Here is an 18,280-nt window from a genome sequence, read left to right as displayed (position 1 = left end):
TTCGGCTTCCGGTTGATTGTTCTCCTTTTCCTTGTGTCGTAAACAGCAACAAGGATAAGGAGAAGCAAATGGAGAAGAGATGATATGAGATACTTTTGCTTTTGAAGAAGTAACTTTCCACAGGCTTATTCTTGAACTGGGGTGGAGGGTTTTCTGGTTCCCTCTAGAGTATAAGGTCGACTCAAAAATTTGAGGGTCAAAACAAGTCCATCAAATCTAGAGTACGTTCGACCTTGATGATATGGGATACTTTTGCTGTTGACAAAGTAATGGATGTATGGGCATGTGTTCTGTTACGCTTGTCTCCACATGCTTCCTTGTATCCTTCTCACTTGCCCTATCTGTTCCTTAGGCAGATGTGGTATCTTCTCTAGAAGCATAAGATGTTGAAGATGAGTACTCGAGAGCAATGCCAGGTAAGTAATCAGGCAAAGGGTTCCAGGCAGTCAGTTCCTGACTAGAAGCTTGATTCCAAGTGCTGACTGATTGTTCTCTTTCTCCTTGTCTTGTAGGTAAGAATAAGGCCAAAGGAAAAGACAGGGAAAAAGCTTGATATGGGATACTCATGCTTTTAACCCTGATGATATGAGATACTCTTGTTCTGGTGTGGCTTGTTTGCAGAGGTATTATCGGGAGGAAAAGAAGCTGAGTATTTGCAGGTTTGCCTGGATGTGGAGGATAGAGGTCGACATATATAGGAGTCTCCCTAACAACAAGTAGTAGTGTTATTCCTTTACCTTTCTTGGTCGTAGCAATGTAGTGGGAGCTGCAAGCTTCACATGTTTTAACTTTGTCAGAGCACTTTGAAAAAATGGTATGTGGTATCTGGAAAGCTGATGTTGCGTGTGAAGATTGCAAACAAGCTTTATCCAAGGAAATCTGGCTATCAAAGTTAAGAGAGTGATGCCTCTTCGATTTTCGAACAAGCAATCCTGTCGGGGATCTGGCTCTCGAGATTCGGAGAGCGGTGCCTCTTCGATTTTTGAGAAAGCAATCCTGTTGGCAATCTGGCTCTTGAGATTTGGAGAGCGGTGCCTCTTTGATTTTTGAGAAAGTAATCCTGTTGGGAGTCTGGCTCTCGAGATTCGGAGGGTGGTGCCTCTTCGATTTTTGAGCTAGTAATAATGTTATTCATTTACCCTTCTTGGTCATAGCAATGTAGTGGGAGCTGCAAGCTTCACATGTTTTAACTTTGTCAGAGCGCTTTGAAAAAGTGGTATGTGGTATCTGGAAAGCTGATGTTGTGTGTGAAGATTGCAGACAAGCTTTATCGAAGGAAATCTAGCTCTTGAAGTTCGGAGAGCGGTGCCTCTTCGATTTTCGAACAAGAAATCCTGTCGAGGATCTGGGTCTCGAGATTTAGAGAACGGTGCATCTTCGATTTTTGAGAAAGCAATCATATTAGGAGTCTGACTCTTGAAATTCGGATAGCAGTGTCTCTTCGATTTTTGAGAAAGTAATCATGTTGGGAGTCTGGCTCTCGAGATTCAGAGAGTGGTTCCTCTTCGATTTTTGAGCAAGCAATCTTGTTGGGAGTGTTTTCTCGAATGTGAGTAAGGGTTGGGCATTTTTGCCAGTCCGCTTTTCCATAGAGCACATAGGTTGACACACATTGGGACTTTCTAGTTATCAAGCAGTGGGGCTGTTCCTTTACCCTTGTGGGTAATAGTAGGGTAGCTGGACCTTCAAAATTTATGTGTCTAAACTTTGTCAGAAATCTTTGGCAAAGTTATTTGTGGTACCCGAGGAGCTGATGTTACTTGTGGAAAGTGGTGCCTCTTCGAAATCCGGAGAGTGGTGCCTCTTCGATTTTTGAACCAACGGTCATGTTGCCTGTTCTTTTATAAAGGCACCAATTGTGTACAAGGAGTACATTCAGAGAGTTATTGCTTGTAGAAATTTTCCCCTTACTTCAGAGATTTATTGCACTTCATTTCTTCTTCATCATTTCTGAGAATGTCTGGCCCATCCGACCGTCGTTTTGACTTGAACTTTAGTGAAGAGGCAGCCATGCCTTCTCAAGACAACATATGGCGTCCCATTATTTTTATCCCCTACTGGTCCTCTTACCGTTGAGGACTCTATGATGAAGAATGATATGACCGCTGTGGTGGTGGCCAAGAACCTTCTCACTCCTAAAGATAACAAACTACTTTCCAAACGGTCTGATGAGTTGGCTGTTAAGGATTCTCTGGCTCTCAATGTTCAGTGTGCAGGTTCTGTGTCTAATATGGTCCAACGCCTATTTGCTCGAACTCGCCAAGTTGAATCATTGGCGGCTAAAGTGATGAGTCTCAAATAGGAGATCAGAGGGCTCAAGCATGAGAATAAACAGTTGCACAGGCTCGCACATGACTATGCTACAAACATGAAGAGGAAGCTTGACCAGCTGCAGGAATCTGATGGTCAGATTTTGCTTGATCTTCAGAGGTTTGTGGGTTTATTCCAAAGGCATTTATTGCCTTCGTCTTCTGGGGCTATACCGCGTAATGAAGTTCCGAATGATCAACCTTCGGTGCCTCCTCTTTCTGAGGTTCTGCCCAGTACTGAGGCTCCGAATGATCACCCTCCAGTGCCTACTCTTTCTGGGGCTCTGCCAACTGCTGAGACTTCTCATGAGCAACCTTTGTGAAAGCTCCCTCTTGTTTGTTTATTTTGATTCATGTATATGTACATATTTATAACTTATCGGAGATATCAATAAACAAGTTTTGTTTCATTTCAACGTATTGTGTTAAATACACCAAGGCCTTCTTCACTAAGTTCTTTGAATTTTTTCTTTTGTTGAAGCTTGTATGTTGAAGCGTTGAGAGTGAAGCATGTATGTTGAGGTTTTGTGAGTGAAGCATGTAGGTTGAGGTAGTGCTCCCTTAATTTCCCGAGTGAGGAAAACTTCTCGTTTGGAGACTTGAAAAATCCAAATCACTGAGTGGTCGTGAGACTTCTGAGTATCAAGGTGCAGTAGCATATGGTAGGAGTCCTCCCAAGTTTCCGGTCGAGGGAGTTGACGAATGAGGCACTTCCTTTCTAAGTGATAGCCCAAAACTCCTTCTTCATATATATTTGTTATGAAAGTTGTTAGGCCCAAAGAAGATGAGGCCTAGGCAATTTCTTTTTTCGAAATTTTTTTTCGAATTCTTTTTTTTTTGAATTTTTGAATTTTTGAATTTTTGAATTTTTGAATTTCCAAATTTTTGAATTTTCGAATTTTCGAATTTTTGAATTTTCGAATTTCCAAAAAATATATATTTTGAAGCTTTGTAGGTGAAGCTTTGAGGTTAAAGCTTTGTAGGTGAAGCTTTGAGGTTGAAGCTTTGTTGGGCACCATGAATTGATTTTGCTTCACACTATCTTGATCAAGATAGTGTGAAGCTTTTGTAGGTGAAGCTTTTGTGTTGAAGCTTGGTAGGTGAAGCTTTTGTGGGTGAAACCTTTGTGGGTGAAGCTTTTGTGGGTCAAGCTTTTGTAGGTGAAGCTTTTGTGGGTGAAGCTTTTGTGGGTCAAGTTTTTGTGGGTCAAGCTTTTGTAGGTGAATCTTTTGTGGGTGAAGCTTTTGTGTTGAAACTTTTGTGGGTGAAGCTTTTGTATTGAAGCTTTTGTAGGTGAAGCTTTGGAGTTGAAGCTTTGTAGGTGAAGCTTTGGAGTTGAAGCTTTGTAGGTGAAGCTTTGAGGTTGAAACTTTGTTGGGCACCATGAATTTATTTTTTGCTTCACACTATCTTGATCAAGATAGTGTGAAGCTTTTGTAGGTGAAGCTTTTGTGGGTCAAGCTTTGGAGTTGAAGCTTTTGTTGGGTACAATGAATTGATTTTGCTTCACACTATCTTGATCAAGATAGTGTGAAGCTTTTGAGAATTTGTAGTTGTCCTCCATTGATGAAGCTTTTGTTGGTGAAGCTTTTATGGGTGGAGCTTTTGTTGGGTACCATGAATTGATTTTGCTTCACACTATCTTGATCAAGATAGTGTGAAGCTTTTGAGAATTTGTAGTTGTCCTTCATTGATGAAGCTTTGGAGTTGAAGCTTTTGTTGAATTTCCCTTTCTTTTTTTTTTTTTTTTTTTTTTTTTTTTTTTTTGGGAAACTAGAAATTTGAAAATGTGGGAAAGACAATATATACAAATTTTGCTTCCACACTGTTGAGCAAGAGATTGTGATGCAAGCCACACCTTGTAGTAGTCAAAGGTTTAGATGAACCATATAAATTGAATTTGCTTCGAACAGTCTTGAATTTGCTTCGAAGGTTTGAGAATTGTAGTTGCCCTCCATTGATGAAGTTTTTGTTGGCACCATAAATTGGTTTTGCTTCACACTGTCTTGATCAAGAGTGTGTGAAGCTTTTGAGAATTGTGGTTGAACTCCTTTGATGAAGCTTTTGTTGGTACCATAAATTGATTTTGCTTCACACTGTCTTGATCAAGAGTGTGTGAAGCTTTTGAGAATTGTGGTTGCCCTCCATTAATGAAGCTCTTGTTGTCACCATAAATTGATTTTGCTTCACACTGTCTTGATCAAGAGTGTGTGAAGCTTTTGAGAATTGTGGTTGCCCTCCATTGATGAAGCTTTTGTTGGCACCATAAATTGATTTTGCTTCACACTGTCTTGATCAAGAGTGTGTGAAGCTTTTGAGAATTGTGGTTACCCTCTATTGATGAAGCTCTTGTTGGCACCATAAATTGGTTTTGTTTCACACTGTCTTGATCAAAAGTGTGTGAAGCTTTTGAGAATTGTGGTTACCCTCCATTGATGAAGCTCTTGTTGGCACCATAAATTGATTTTGCTTCACACTGTCTTGATCAAGAGTGTGTGAAGCTTTATACAAGTTGTAGTGTTTGCATTGTTAGAGTGGGGAAATGTTTGAAGCAGATGCAAGAGGGCTGAATAGCTTGATCTTCGTATGTCATGCACTGAAGTTGTTGTTGGCTTGCAATAAGGCTTTGTTTGTGACTATAACTGTTGTTGGGCATAAGTGCTCCCCTAGTTGAGTTGTCAAGCTTGAGGGTTTTTGATTATTTGTGAATGCTAGGAGTTCACATGTACAAGTTGTACCACTCATCTTCTAGTAGGTGGAATGAATGGTGAGTTGCTTTCATCACTTGGCTGGTGGTACAAAGGTGAGTTCCTTCTTCCCCTGGTTGGTGGCATGAATAGCAAGTTGCCAAATGATATTAGAGTACGGGTTGTACATTTCATCACCTGGTTGGTGGCATAAAGATGGGTTTCTTCTTCACCTGGTTAGTGGCTTGAGTGGCAAGTTGCCAAATGATATTAGAGTACGGGTTGTACATTTCATCACCTGGTTGGTGGCATGAAGGAGAGTACGGGGTGTACATTTCATCACCTAGTTGGTGGCATAAAGATGAGTTCCTTCTTCACCTGGTTGGTGGCATGAGTGGCAAGTTGCCAAATGATATTAGAGTACGGGTTGTACATTTCATCACCTGGTTAGTGGCATGAAGGAGAGTACGAGTTGTACATTTCATCACCTGGTTAGTTGCATGAATGGCAAGTTGCCAAATGATATTAGAGTACGGGTTGTACATTTCATCACCTGGTTGGTGGCATGAAGGAGAGTACGGGTTGTACATTTCATCACCTGGTTGGTGGCATGAAGATGAGTTCTTTTTTCACCTGGTTGGTGGCATGAGTGGCAAGGTGTCTAGGCACATTGTAGTAAATGTCGAATGACACAAAATATGTTGAACCCTTTCAAAGCACAGTTGGCTTATGTATGAATGTGTTGGAATGTATGATTGGACGAATATACTGTGAAGCTGTTCGTTTATTTGTATAGTCTTGTTGACATATACTTAGACTTTGTTTCATGTTGAAGCTTTGAACCCGAGTGTTTCATTGCTAGAAATGTAAAAGGATTAGGATCAAGTTGTCTAAATCACCTCTTTATTGAATTCATGCCAAATAGTCTTCGTTACATAGAATGCCGAACGACTGAAGGTTAACACTTGTACAATATGAGTTTACTTGTAATAATACTTCAAGTGATCAGCGTTCCATGGATGGCCAAGGATCTTGCCATCGGAGCTTCTAAGCTTGTAAGAGCCAGGGCGACTGATGCCAATAACTTCAAACGGTCCATCCCAGTTTGGACTAAGTGTTCCTTCACTCGGGACTCTGTCGCAGAGTAATCTTTTCTTCAATACCCAGTCCCCCACTTTGAAAGAACGAGGTTTGACCCTTGAGTCATAGTAGTTAGAGATGCGCTGCTTGTAGGCGACATTCCTCAAGTGAGCCTGGTTTCTGTGTTCCTCGACTAGATCTAAGTTGAGGGTAAGTTGTTTGTCATTTTCGTTTTGCATGTAGTTCTGGACTCAGAACGTTGCTTGCTCAAGCTCAACTAGGACAACTGCTTCTGTACCAAACGTAAGTGAGAATGGGGTTTCTCCTGTTGATGTTCGATACGAAGTGCGATATGACCAAAGAACTTGGGGTACAAATTCTGGCCAACAACCTTTAGCCTTGTCCAAGCTGGTTTTCAAAGTTCACTTGATTATTTTGTTGATGGCTTCAACTTGTCCATTAGACTGGGGATGAGCTAGGGAGGCAAAACATAAGTTGATGTTGAACTTAGAGCAAAACATCCTGAACTTATTGTTGTCGAACTGTCGCCCATTGTTAGTGACTATCGCATTGGGAATGCCGAATCTGTAAAGGATGTTCTTCCATACAAAGTCTTCTATTTTTGCCTCAGTAATGGTTGTCAAGGGTTCTACTTCGGCCCACTTTGTGAAGTAGTCAACTGCAACGATTGCATAGCGAACCTTGCCCATCCCTGCAAGCATTGGGCCGATCAAATCAAGTCCCCATTCGGCGAAGGGCCAAGGGCTGATCATAGGAGTGAGCGGCTCTGGAGGGGAGTGAGGAATAGTTGCGTAGTGTTGACACTTATCACATGAGCGGGATATTCTGCTGACATCTTAGTGGAGTGTTAGTCAGTAATATCTTTGGTGAAAAGCCTTGTGTGTTAGGGATCGAGATCCAGCATGATCTCCGCAGACTCCTTCATGTATTTCTCGAAGGACAGTTTCCGCCTCTGCGGGCGTAAGGCATCTTAGGTATGGTAGGTTAAAACCCCGCTTGTAGAGTTGGTCATTAATGATCAAGTAACAGGTAGCCTTGTATCGAATCTGCTTAGCTTGGACTTTGTCATTTGGAAGGGTGTCATGAGCAAAGAATCTATAAATCGAGGTAATCCAACTATCTCCTTGTTGTAAGTTGCACATTTCCGCAGCCATGATGCTTGGTGCTGCCAACAATTCAACCTGAATTTTTCTCCCAATCTTGTCTTCTACCACTGAGGCGAGGCGAACCAAAGCATCTGCATGACGGTTTGCCGCTCGAGGAATTTAGGTGATCTGGTAGTGGAAGTGCTTGAGCAACAATTGTGTTTGTGCCAGATATGCTGCCATGGAGCTATCCTTAGCGTCAAAGTTGTTGGTGACCTGGTTAACCACTAATTGGGAGTCACTGAAGATATCAATTCGTTTAACCCCAAGGTGTTTAGCCAAACGTAAGCCTACTAGGAGGGCTTCATATTCGGCCTCATTGTTCGACGCCTTGAATTTGAAACGAAGAGCATACTCAATCGCCACTTTGTTAGAGGCCGTAAAGACTAGTCCTGCTCCACAACCCTGTTGGTTGGACGAGCCATCAACATATAGACTCCATGCTGAGGCTGTTGGTTCTATTTTCTGAGCTTCTAAGGGTAATGAAACCACTTCTTTAGGCGTAGAAATAATGTCAACAGGATATGCGAAGTTGACGATGAAGTCTGCCACTGCTTGGCCCTTCTCAGCTGGCTTTGGTTGGTAGGAGATGTTAAACTCACCCAATGCTATCGCCTATTTGATCATTCGCCCGGAAGTGTCAGGACTTTGGAGTATCTGTCGAAGAGGATGATTGGTAAGCACGATGATGGAGTGTGCTTGGTAAGCAGACATGACCAATGCTAGAGCCAATTTCTCAATGTTGGAGTATCGTGTCTCCGCATCTTGTAAGGCCTTACTAGCGTAGTAGACATGTCGTTCGACATTACCATCCTTTCGAATGAGAACGTAACTTACTGCTTAAGCCGATACCGACAGATAGATAATGAGAGTGTCACCAACCTCAGGTTTGGAGAGCAAATGCGCTTTACTCATGTAGTCTTTGAGGTTCTTGAATGCCTTAGCATATTCATCAGTCCATGTAATGTACTTCTTACTTCCCTTAAGTGATTTGAAGAAAAGAGCACATCTGTCGATGGCCTTAGAGATGAACCTAGTTAAGGCTGCCACCTTGCCAGTAAGGCTCTGGATGTCTTTTGAAGTTACCGGTTCCTTCATGTCGAGGATTGTTTTGATCTTCTCAGGATTAGCCTCAATGCCTCGTTGGCTTATCATGGAGCCTAAGAATTTTCCAGAGCCTACGTCGAGGCACATTTGTTGGGGTTCAACCTCATTCGATACTTCTTCAGAATGGTGAAAGTTTCAGATAGGTTGGTGATATGTTGGTCAGCATGTTTGCTCTTAGCTAGCATATCATCAACCTAAACTTCTATGCTCTTCCCAATCTGTTCGGTGAACATTGAATTAACCAGTCTCTGATAAGTCGCTCCTGCATTCTTTAGGTCGAAGGGCATGACTTTATAGCAATATAGTCCCCTGTCAATAGTGAAGGCTGTGTGTTCTTGGTCCTGAGGGTTCATGAGGATTTGGTTGTATCCTGAGTAAGCATCCATGAAGCTCAGGAGTTCACACCCTGCCGTAAAGTCTATAAGTCTGTCTATGAGAGGAAGAGGAAAACTATCCTTCAGGCATCCTTTGTTTAGGTCAGTGTAATCGACACACATTCTCCACAAGACCTTTTGGAGCAGGAGACTTTCCTTGGTCGGATTCTTCTTAACAAGGACAACATTTGCTACCCACGTTGGATAATTGACTTCGCGGATGAAGCTTATGCCTTTGAGTTTTTCAACTTCTGCCTTCATTGCCTCGTACCGTTCAGCGTCATAAGATCTTCGCTTCTGTCTCACTGGCTTGGTCTTGGGGTCAATACTTAAGCGATGACAGATTATATCGGGAGAGATGCCTGGCATGTCCTCGTATGACCAGGCGAAGATCTCAGTGTTCTCTTGTAAAAAAGAGATCAATGTCAACCGAATGGGTGGTGACAAAGTGGTACCAATCTTCACCATGCAATCCGGATAATCTTTTGAGATAGAGACCTTCTCCAACTCTTCAGCGGGTTGTGCTTGCTGGGTGAAAGAGTCATCTCGAGGATCGTCGGGTTGACTGTTGCCACCGTGAAGATCTAAGTTGGCTTCGTTTGGGCTGGTCTTTATGACTTGGTCATGTATAGAAAGGGTTTCCTTGGGCACAGGCAGGTGTTGTTGCTTGACCGAAGTGTTGTAACATGATCGTGCACTAAGTTGATCTCCTTTGATGTAACCATTGCCATAGGGGGTTGAAAATTTCATCAACAACATATGTGTGGATACCATGGCCTTGAGATCATTGATGCATGTGCGTCTGAAGATGACATTGTATTCCGTTGGGCAATCAACCACCAAGAACTTAGTGGTAATGGTAGCTGTGTAAGGGCCTGTACCAATGGTGAAAGGTAAGTGTATGTTCCCCAAAGGTTGCACGATATCACCGGAGAAGCTTATCAGATGGCAAATCGAACGGTCGAGCAAGTGTTCAGCTACATTAAGTGCCCTGAAAGTTTCAGCAAACATGATATTGATCGAAGCCCCCGTGTCTACCAGGATTCGTCGTACTTCAAAATTGACTATGTAAGCTTCCACGATCAGTGGGTCGTTGTGAGGGTAGATGATACCTCTTTCTTCCTCAGGGTAGAAACATATTGGATCCCAGTTAGGCTTTTGATACTTACCTCCCCTGATGTCTTCCACGTGAAACACTTGGTGGCCAGACCTTAAAGCTCGTTCACTATTTTTCATGGCCCTGTTGGAAGATTTAGATATGGGCGTGCCACCACTTATGGAATATATCACATTTACCTGGCGTTGGTTACGGTTACCCCTTAGAGGGTGAAGGAGGAATTGATCAATTTTTCCTTCACGTGCCAAAGCTTCAATATGATCATGAAGGGTGATACACTTCTCGTCGTCATGGCCGTTATGCTCGTGGTAGCAGCAAAACGTGCCCGTGTTCTTCATGGGCTTGTAATCCAGGTGCCTCGGCTTTGGCTTCGGTATCAAGTGTGTTATGCTGGGGTAAATGGTCACGCATGTGCCGTTCAAATGTGTGTATGCCTCATACCTCAGGGTAGGGACTGTCCTGACACGTGCTTGACCCATTGTGTTGACTGCCTGAGATCGGGGATTATCATGGCGATACCCTTGGTTATCGCGGTAGTGTCCCTTACTCTTTTTACTAAAATGAGACTGGTAAAGATGGAAATCTTTCCTTTTGCCCTGAGATTGATATGTCTGTTGACTTGGCAAAGTATTAAGTAAGGCAGGGGGAGGCACCGCTGCCGTTTGGAAGGTCGAGGTCTTCTCTTTTGGTTGGATCTGGCTTCCATTCCCTACTTGCTGATAAGGGGTGGTTGTGGGAGGTTTCCCTTGATATGTCCTTGCCTCGGTGGAGGCATGGTTGTAAGCCTGTGCCATCACCTCAGAGTAAGTCTTCCAAATGTTGGCATTGATCATGTACTTGAAGAAACAATCACGTAGGCCTACCGTGAAGGCCTTGAGGGCGGTCTTGTCATCTGCCTTAGCGTAACGAGAATACTCATGGCTGAAACGACCAACATACTCTCGTAGTGACTCGTCCTGCTTCTGGCGAATAGTGTACAAGTTATCTGCAGAATGCAAGCGATCGGTCTGGAAGATGTGTTGAGAGACAAACAGTTTCCTCAGTTCCTCAAATGATTCTACTGTCTCAGGTGGAAGACGGCAATACCAATTTAGAGCTCCGCCAGGGAGGGTGGAGGGGAAAAGAAGACATCGCTCTTCGTCGGTGTGCATCCGATATGCCATGGTGGACTCAAAGAGGTTAAGGTGTTCAATTGGGTCCTCCATTCTAGTATAGAGTTGTAAACCAAGCTTTTGTTTTGTCTTTGCTTGAAGGGAGTGTCGAGGATCCTCCTTGTGAGAGGGCCAGGCCTGGGTTGGTTCCAGTCAGGTATCTCGGCCTAACGTTCGGCCTTTAACTTGTTTACTTCCTCAATGAGCTGTAGGACAATGAGGTATTGAGTGGAGTCATGTACCACTGAGATTTTCTTTTGTCAGTCTCTATCGCCTCTTAGAAGTAGGAAATTTTGAGCAAGGGCGTGTGATTTTTCCTTGGACTCGCCGTATTGACTTCTAGGGCGAGTCTGTCGGAATACCCCGAGTCCCCTGTACCTTCATGTTCCTCTAGGACATGTCGTTCCTTCCCTAGATTGGCAGCTGGCCTAGGTCATGGGAAGGGACCAAGTCTTTCAGAAACCCTTGGGTCATTGATCTTCCAGCATATGTGGAGGGGATTCTCTCGACGTTGCTTTAGAAAGTCTCGACAGTCACGATAAATGGTTTTCGATCTTTCCAACCCTTCTGCAATGAGGTGTCTTCCTCCACTTCTCCTGCTTCGGGTCGAAGCAGCTGGGTTGAGAGAAGTCTCATGTTGATCAGTGTTTTGATGATTAGCTCGCTCCTCATCAGGGATACCCATGTCGAAGGCAGGTGACCCTCCGTGTTGGGGGGCACCCAGATGATGGTTGATGTCCGCAGGAGCAACAAGCTCGCGTGTTTGAGTACGCATAGTTTCATGGAACGTCTCAAAGAGCTGCTTATACTGCTCCTGGAGGACCTCATTCTTCATTGCTATCTTGTTATTTGAGCTTCTAGCTCATCGACTTTAGCTTGAAGAGCAACCCTCTTTCATTCCTTCTTTCGTTGCTTCGCACTAGGTGCAAGAGGGGTATCATTCTGTGTGTTGTGGCTTCCTTCGCTCCCCATGTTGGAGAGGGATGCCTGGTCAAAAGAAAGTGTACGAATGGTGGAAACCAGCTTGACAAAGCTGAAGAGAGTGGGAATAAGTGTCGTTCCCACAGACGACGCCAAATGTTGATGCATAAAATCAGTGAGGACTTTGGTACAACAGAAAGTGTTAAGTTTGTGACCTTCGCTAAATTGCTTCAGTCACTAGTGTGGATAAGTATGTAAATGAATGGAGACAGGGAAGCAAACACAAGATGTACGTGGTTCACCCAGATTGGCTACGTCCACGGAGTAGAAAAGTTCTCATTGATTGTGAAGGGTTTACACAAGTACATAAGTTCAAGCTCTCATTTAGTCAGTACAAGTGAATGATTTAGTACAAATGACATTAGAAAATATTGTGAGAGAATGATCTCTATTTATAGAAAAGAGTTTCTAGTTTCATTATGACATTGACACGTGTTGTGTTGTGATTGGCTTCTTATATTGACACGTGTCGTGCTATGATTGGTTTCTGATGTCGACATGTATCGCGCTGTGATTGGCCTCCTGGTTAGAGGGAAACTCTTCTGGGTCCTTGACGGTATAACGTTGACCGGTGCTCAGTAGTTTCGGGATTGGTCAAGTATGGTACAAACAAGTAGTAATATATGTGAAATGGGTTTCTGGGTTTCCATCAAAATATAAAACTGAAGTAGAACACCAGGAATACAAGTAAAGGAATGTTCTTGACTGAATGAAGTTTTGTTTTGGGCTGAGATTACAAGTGGAAAGCAAATGGCTTTCAACCATTTAGGGTTTTATGAACTGACCTAAGGAGTAAAGCTAAATAGTTAAGTTGTCATGCAATTTTTGTTTTTGGGTTCCTTCAAATTTATTAGTATTTTTGTATGAAATATGCTCTTTTCGGCCGGCGGCCATTGTTGTTCCATGTTAAGAACCAAAGGAACGCAACTGTCACTTTTGGACTTCATGTCCCTCCTCTACACCCCATCCCTCTCCTTTGGCTGTTCTTTTCCAAACCCAAAACTCCGTCTCTCCTCAATTTTCCTCTCTGCCTCCTTTCCCCATAAATCATCCCCACCTCATCCTTTGCTCTGATCTGTAGACTTTCGACCGAATATGGTTGCCAACCTTATTTCCCTTCCTCACTGTCCCCCCTAATACGGCTTGCCGGATTTCCATCGAGGCCAAGTGTACTGGGACTTCGGTTAAAGTAAGGGTATTTTACATACCCCCTTAGCCTCAGCTTCTATCCATGTGTTACTATGTTTGTACATATTTTCTGGGATTCGTGAATGGAATTTGGATCTGGTGATTATCTTTTGGTTTTGCATCTTTAGTGTAGAAATATGGATGTGGTGTGCTTCTTGGTGTGGGTTTTGTACTTTTGTGCTGCGATGTTTTGTTCGTTTTCACCACTCGATCATTTTCTCTAGTGTTGCTACTTTGGTAACCGCTGGCAAGACTTTCATGGCGGTGGTGGCGGACGTTGTTTTCTATGGTCGAAAATTAGGATTTGGGTTCCCGTTTTAGTTTATTGATTTGGGCTGGGCTTTTATGTATTGTTTCCCCCAATGTATTTGAGTTATTTTGCATTCCTTTGAGTTGGCTTGTAACCTACTATCAAATTAATGCATTTATCTTTTCAAACCAAAAAAATAAAAAATGAAAACATAATCCAAGCTTCCAAATACTCATCAATAGTAATGTGTGTGTTTTTATTTTTTGGTTAATAAAGTTTATATTAGCACCTCACGTAATATTAAGTACACCCACAAGACATTTTATTATTAAATGAGGTGTTTATTCTAATATGCAATTACTATTTAAGCTGTATATGAATTAAAAAAAACAAATTAGTTTGTAAATACACCCAACTATTTATCTACATGTATTCTAAGATTGGTTTTCTCCAAGCTCTTAACACAGATGATGAAAACAAAAAAAAAAGAAGTTATTTTTGTCGAATGAAATATGAAATCAATGTTTTAGAGGTTGCGATGTCGTCTTAAAGTATATGGTGTTGGAACATATAAAACTTGCGATAAGCGAAAAATGAATGACCCAGACTCAAACGAAATATCACCAGTGTCCGCAATAGGGAGGGTCACACCATTACTAACAACCTTGTCATTAGAACCATACCCAATGATGAGTAGCACCGGTATCCGAATACCATGATGGATCAGAAGAAGAAGCAATATGCATACCAGCAAAAGCATGAGAAATATCATCACCTGAACGAGTAGCTTGAGGACACAACGCAACAATGTGGCCAAATTGGTTGCAGGCCCAACACTGAGCTATACGGTTGACAAGGGTTGGTCCAAGGATACCAGGGCGTTGTTGCACATCACCACGCTAACCATATCGCTCAGCACCACCAGACTGATTAGAGCGTCCACCACCATTACTGCGAGGAGCCCGAACCAGAAGCACTATTAGACAAACCAACAACAGAATTACGGCCAGAAAGTAGTAGGAGTTGAAGCAACAGCCTGATTCATAGCGTGCTTGGATTCAAAGACCATGAGCCGAGTAATCAAATCATTAAACGGCGACGGAGGTGGAAAGTTGGTGAGCATAAACACCCAATTCTTACCGCCAAAAGGCCTCATCTCTAGTCAAATATATACGTACACATTTTGCCATAATATATCTCCTTGTAGTTTTAAGAAAAATATTTTGCTGATCATGTTCACGTACATAGGAGTTTCTGAGATGCGAATTATGAGCCGGAGTTATTTTTATTTATACAAACATCTAGACATAGCTCAAATAAATAATAATCAAGCATAACACTATTTTGCTGATCATCTTCACATACATAGTTGTTTACTTAAAGATCTCCATCACGCAAAGGCTGGCGACAAAACATTCATATTTAATGCCACTAAATCCAGCACCAGTTGCCAAAGTCATGAACTCTTCTCGGCTCCGCTCCTTTCCTCCCCTTTTTTGACTCAGCATAAGCACATCAAGTAGAGAGGTGCTCTTCACGGCGGTGCTAGTCTCTGGCATCACTGGAAGAAGTGCTTCCACAATAATCACTTTTCCATCGTCTGGAATAGCATTGTAACAATTTTCCAACAGCTTTAGGCAGTGTTGGTCACTCCAATTGTGAAGTACCCACTACAAATTTATCGAAAGATACATTGTAACCATTGTTCGTATGACCTCAAACTGAATAGGAAAACAAAATTAATGCTCGGGAAAATGAAAATTAACCTTCAACAAAATGGCATCCCCAGATGGAACACTTGTAAACATGTCTCCTCCAACATGTTCCACCCCTGCAAAAATAAATTAATTCCTATTTTAAGTTGCATGGCTTGTGCATGATAAAATAAGAAGAAAATTAATTCCCGCATGTCGTTTGCTTCTTTTGTATATCTTTGTATATTTATGTCTTTTGATTCTCTGTATGATTTATTTAACCTGAAGTTAAAACATAAGTGTGTAGGGAAAGGAAAATAGTGAGTGTGCGAACATCATGTTCCAACTAACTATTACAAATCAAATTAACTAAAGTGATCTTTACCAGGATATGAAGTGGCATCTTTTATGACATGAGGCAAGTCGTAATTGATACCCTTAATATGGGGATGCTTAGAAGTGATTAGACTAATAGTGACTCCCAAACCACCACCAACATCAACAAGTTGGGTAATTTTCTCAAAACCCTCGTAGACATGAAGAATCTTCTTGGTGACAATAGTGGTGAGGTTAAACATTGCTGTGTTGAAAACTTGACTAAACCTGGAGTCTAAACCTAGGTACTCATAAGACTGCTTGCCATGGACCCTGTGAAATGGAATTCCTCCTTCAACAACTGCATCCTTCAGTTGGGACCTATCAATGTCAATGTGTATCACCCAAGTTAGAGTTAAAAAGATAAATTACTATTTTTTTTTTTTTTGAAACAAGATAATTACTATTAATTAGGCTAATTAGAAAATAAAAGCTAGAGAGACAATTTCTTTTCTACAATGACTGATGTGGCAATTTCTAATTTTCTGTGAATAAATAACTTGTAAGTGATTCCATAATGAAACAAATGAAAAATTGCCAAATCAGTTTATAGTGAGTCGTGCATAATAGAAAAGTTATTTTCAAGTTATATTGGTTTCTTTTTCATAGTAATTTGAAAAAATTGGAGCAATTTTGGCACAATTTGAGCTTTGGTTCCTGAACTAATTTTTTTTTGAGTATTGCTTTCTGAACTTAGTGGGAAAAGGCTTTGTTGTTGTTGTTGTTGTTATTGCTTTCTGAACTTGTCATAATATGAAGCAATAGTTCTTTTGAATAACATTCTTGGTAATTTCGTTTTAGAATAAAAGGTTCAAAGAGGCCAAAAAGGGACGAAGTTTGAATGGAGTCATTAAAAAAAAATTATTGTTTTCCATTGTAACAAGTTTAGAGACTAATATTTAGGGATATTTAATTTAAAGACCAAAGTTCCAATTGAACTAAAATTCAGAACTATTGCTCTAATTATCTCTAATAATTCTACTAAAACAAAATATAGATGAATAAAAAGAGAAAAGGGTCAAGACAATGGTTAATTAGTAGGGGCAAGAGAGTAGTACTAAACAGACCAGGAGTCTAGGACGACCTTGTCTTGCGACAATGCCATCATGGGACCTAAAGAAATACCATCCTCATCAGTCACAAAGTAGTTGGACACAGGACCAATGCTGTAGACCCTCTGAGAATCAGACCCATCTTCTTCATTAGCAACGACAGAGCAGCTGAGAATAGAGTAACTGGCTAGGAGCCTTAGAATACGATCCAACATCATCGGTGCCTCAGAATTCCTGGTGCCGCTGCCGATATGGGCTGCAATCTCTGACGAAGACAGCTTGGCACCAGGACCGGCTTTCGCTATGATGTCGAAAACGCCTAGATCGATTGCTGATTTCATAGACATGGACAACACAGAAGAAAACACCAGCTGCATGGCACAGCCGAAGTTTTCCTCTTCTTCCAGCTGCAGGGCCATTGGACTGTCTATATTTGTATTGTGATACTTAATGCCACCTGAATGTGTTTACTTATCTTCTCTATATATAAAGCCAGAACTTCCTTTTGGTCAATTCCTGCTTTATATTTTAAGTCCTGAAACAAATTTTAGCTTGCGGCACTGATATTTGAATCTATTTTATACGCCCGTCTATTTTACATGACTCGATCGAACTTTCACCTAAATGTACAAGTGCAATTCTACTAGAAGTCTGCATAACTCTATCATCTATGTGGGGTCTGTCGAAACATTCAAACTCAACAAATGTTATAGAATTCCATATTCAATACATGATAATGTATTGAAAGCGGGAGAATTGTCACGAGAATCAATTAAAATTAGTGACTAATTAAGACATTTTTGTTGTTGCTCTACCCTTCAAAGTACTACACTATGGCGGAGGGACGAAGAGACAAGGATTGGCCTAGGGCGCCTATACTGACCTTTTCTTTTCAAACCTCCTCCAATTATCATGCTTCATACATTTACAGTCATGCTCTTATTTGTCAACAATGCAACAAATTTAAAAATATTGTTTCCTAATTCCAAATGCCAACTTCCAAGTTTGATTACATCCCACCACTATTATTATATTTATATGACATCAAATTAATCATCTTTGACATTTGATAAACAACCTTAGCTTTGTTTTTTCTTTAGTAGAACGAATATATTTTACACTAAGGGGAGGGGGAAGTTAGGTTAAGCCATGTAATGACAACCTAGTTTGGTATTGAATTCGTCATCCACAAGATTCGAACCTAAAACCTCTCACTATAAACAACCTTAACATTAAACCTTCACTCATAAATTTTTTTTAAAAAAATCTACATTAAACCTTCACGGTGCAACCCAGAAGCAGGACTCCAAGTTAGGCTTGGCAATTCTAGACACGACCCGATAACCCGACACGACACGACACGAAATTAACAGGTATTCGGGTCAACACGATAAAGAATCGGGTTGTTATCGGGTAACCCGATAAGCACCTGTTAAGATAACGGGTTCGTTCGGGTATACACGTGAGTAACACGATACATGATAAGCAAAATATTAATTTTATAATTTTATAACCCTAAAAAATACTATAATAATTATATATATTAATTTAACAATTTTATACCCCTAAAAACTATAATAATTATATATATATATATATTAAATTAAATATTAAAAATTTGTGACCATTGGATCGGCTTAAGTATACATACCATTCAATTTTTTAAGTGTTATATGTACAAAATCAATAAATTTAAATCTACTTAATATATATATATATATATATATATATATCATTGAACTTGATGGG

At 41.1% G+C, this 18,280-nt stretch overlaps 1 protein-coding gene across 1 annotated transcript; it reads right to left on the bottom strand.

Moving 5' to 3' along the window:
* Window positions 1-14,591: 14,591 nt before the first annotated feature.
* LOC103422036 (anthranilate N-methyltransferase-like) lies at window positions 14,592-17,004 on the bottom strand. Its single transcript, XM_008360075.4, has 4 exons — window positions 16,547-17,004; window positions 15,490-15,800; window positions 15,177-15,241; window positions 14,592-15,080 (listed from the first exon to the last, which is right to left on the bottom strand). Exons 1-4 carry the CDS (start codon window positions 16,948-16,950, stop codon window positions 14,784-14,786), a joined length of 1,077 nt encoding a protein of 358 aa, XP_008358297.2. The 5' UTR covers window positions 16,951-17,004; the 3' UTR covers window positions 14,592-14,783.
* Between the last annotated feature and the right edge of the window lie 1,276 nt (window positions 17,005-18,280).

Source organism: Malus domestica, chromosome 10 (assembly GCF_042453785.1).
Source record: "Malus domestica chromosome 10, GDT2T_hap1".
Classification (NCBI taxonomy): Eukaryota; Viridiplantae; Streptophyta; class Magnoliopsida; order Rosales; family Rosaceae; genus Malus; species Malus domestica.
Note: the sequence above shows the minus strand (reverse complement) of the source record. Positions and strands in the feature narration are given on the sequence as shown.

Excerpts from the sequence above, each read along its gene's own strand:
- LOC103422036 (XM_008360075.4), bottom strand. The coding sequence starts at position 16,950 with ATGGCCCTGCAGCTGGAAGAAGAGGAAAACTTCGGCTGTGCCATGCAG. Across the intron at positions 15,801-16,546 it reads AAGGTCGTCCTAGACTCCTG|GTCCCAACTGAAGGATGCAG; the intron begins GTCTGTTTAGTA and ends TGACATTGATAG. Across the intron at positions 15,081-15,176 it reads GGGATGCCATTTTGTTGAAG|TGGGTACTTCACAATTGGAG; the intron begins GTTAATTTTCAT and ends ATAAATTTGTAG.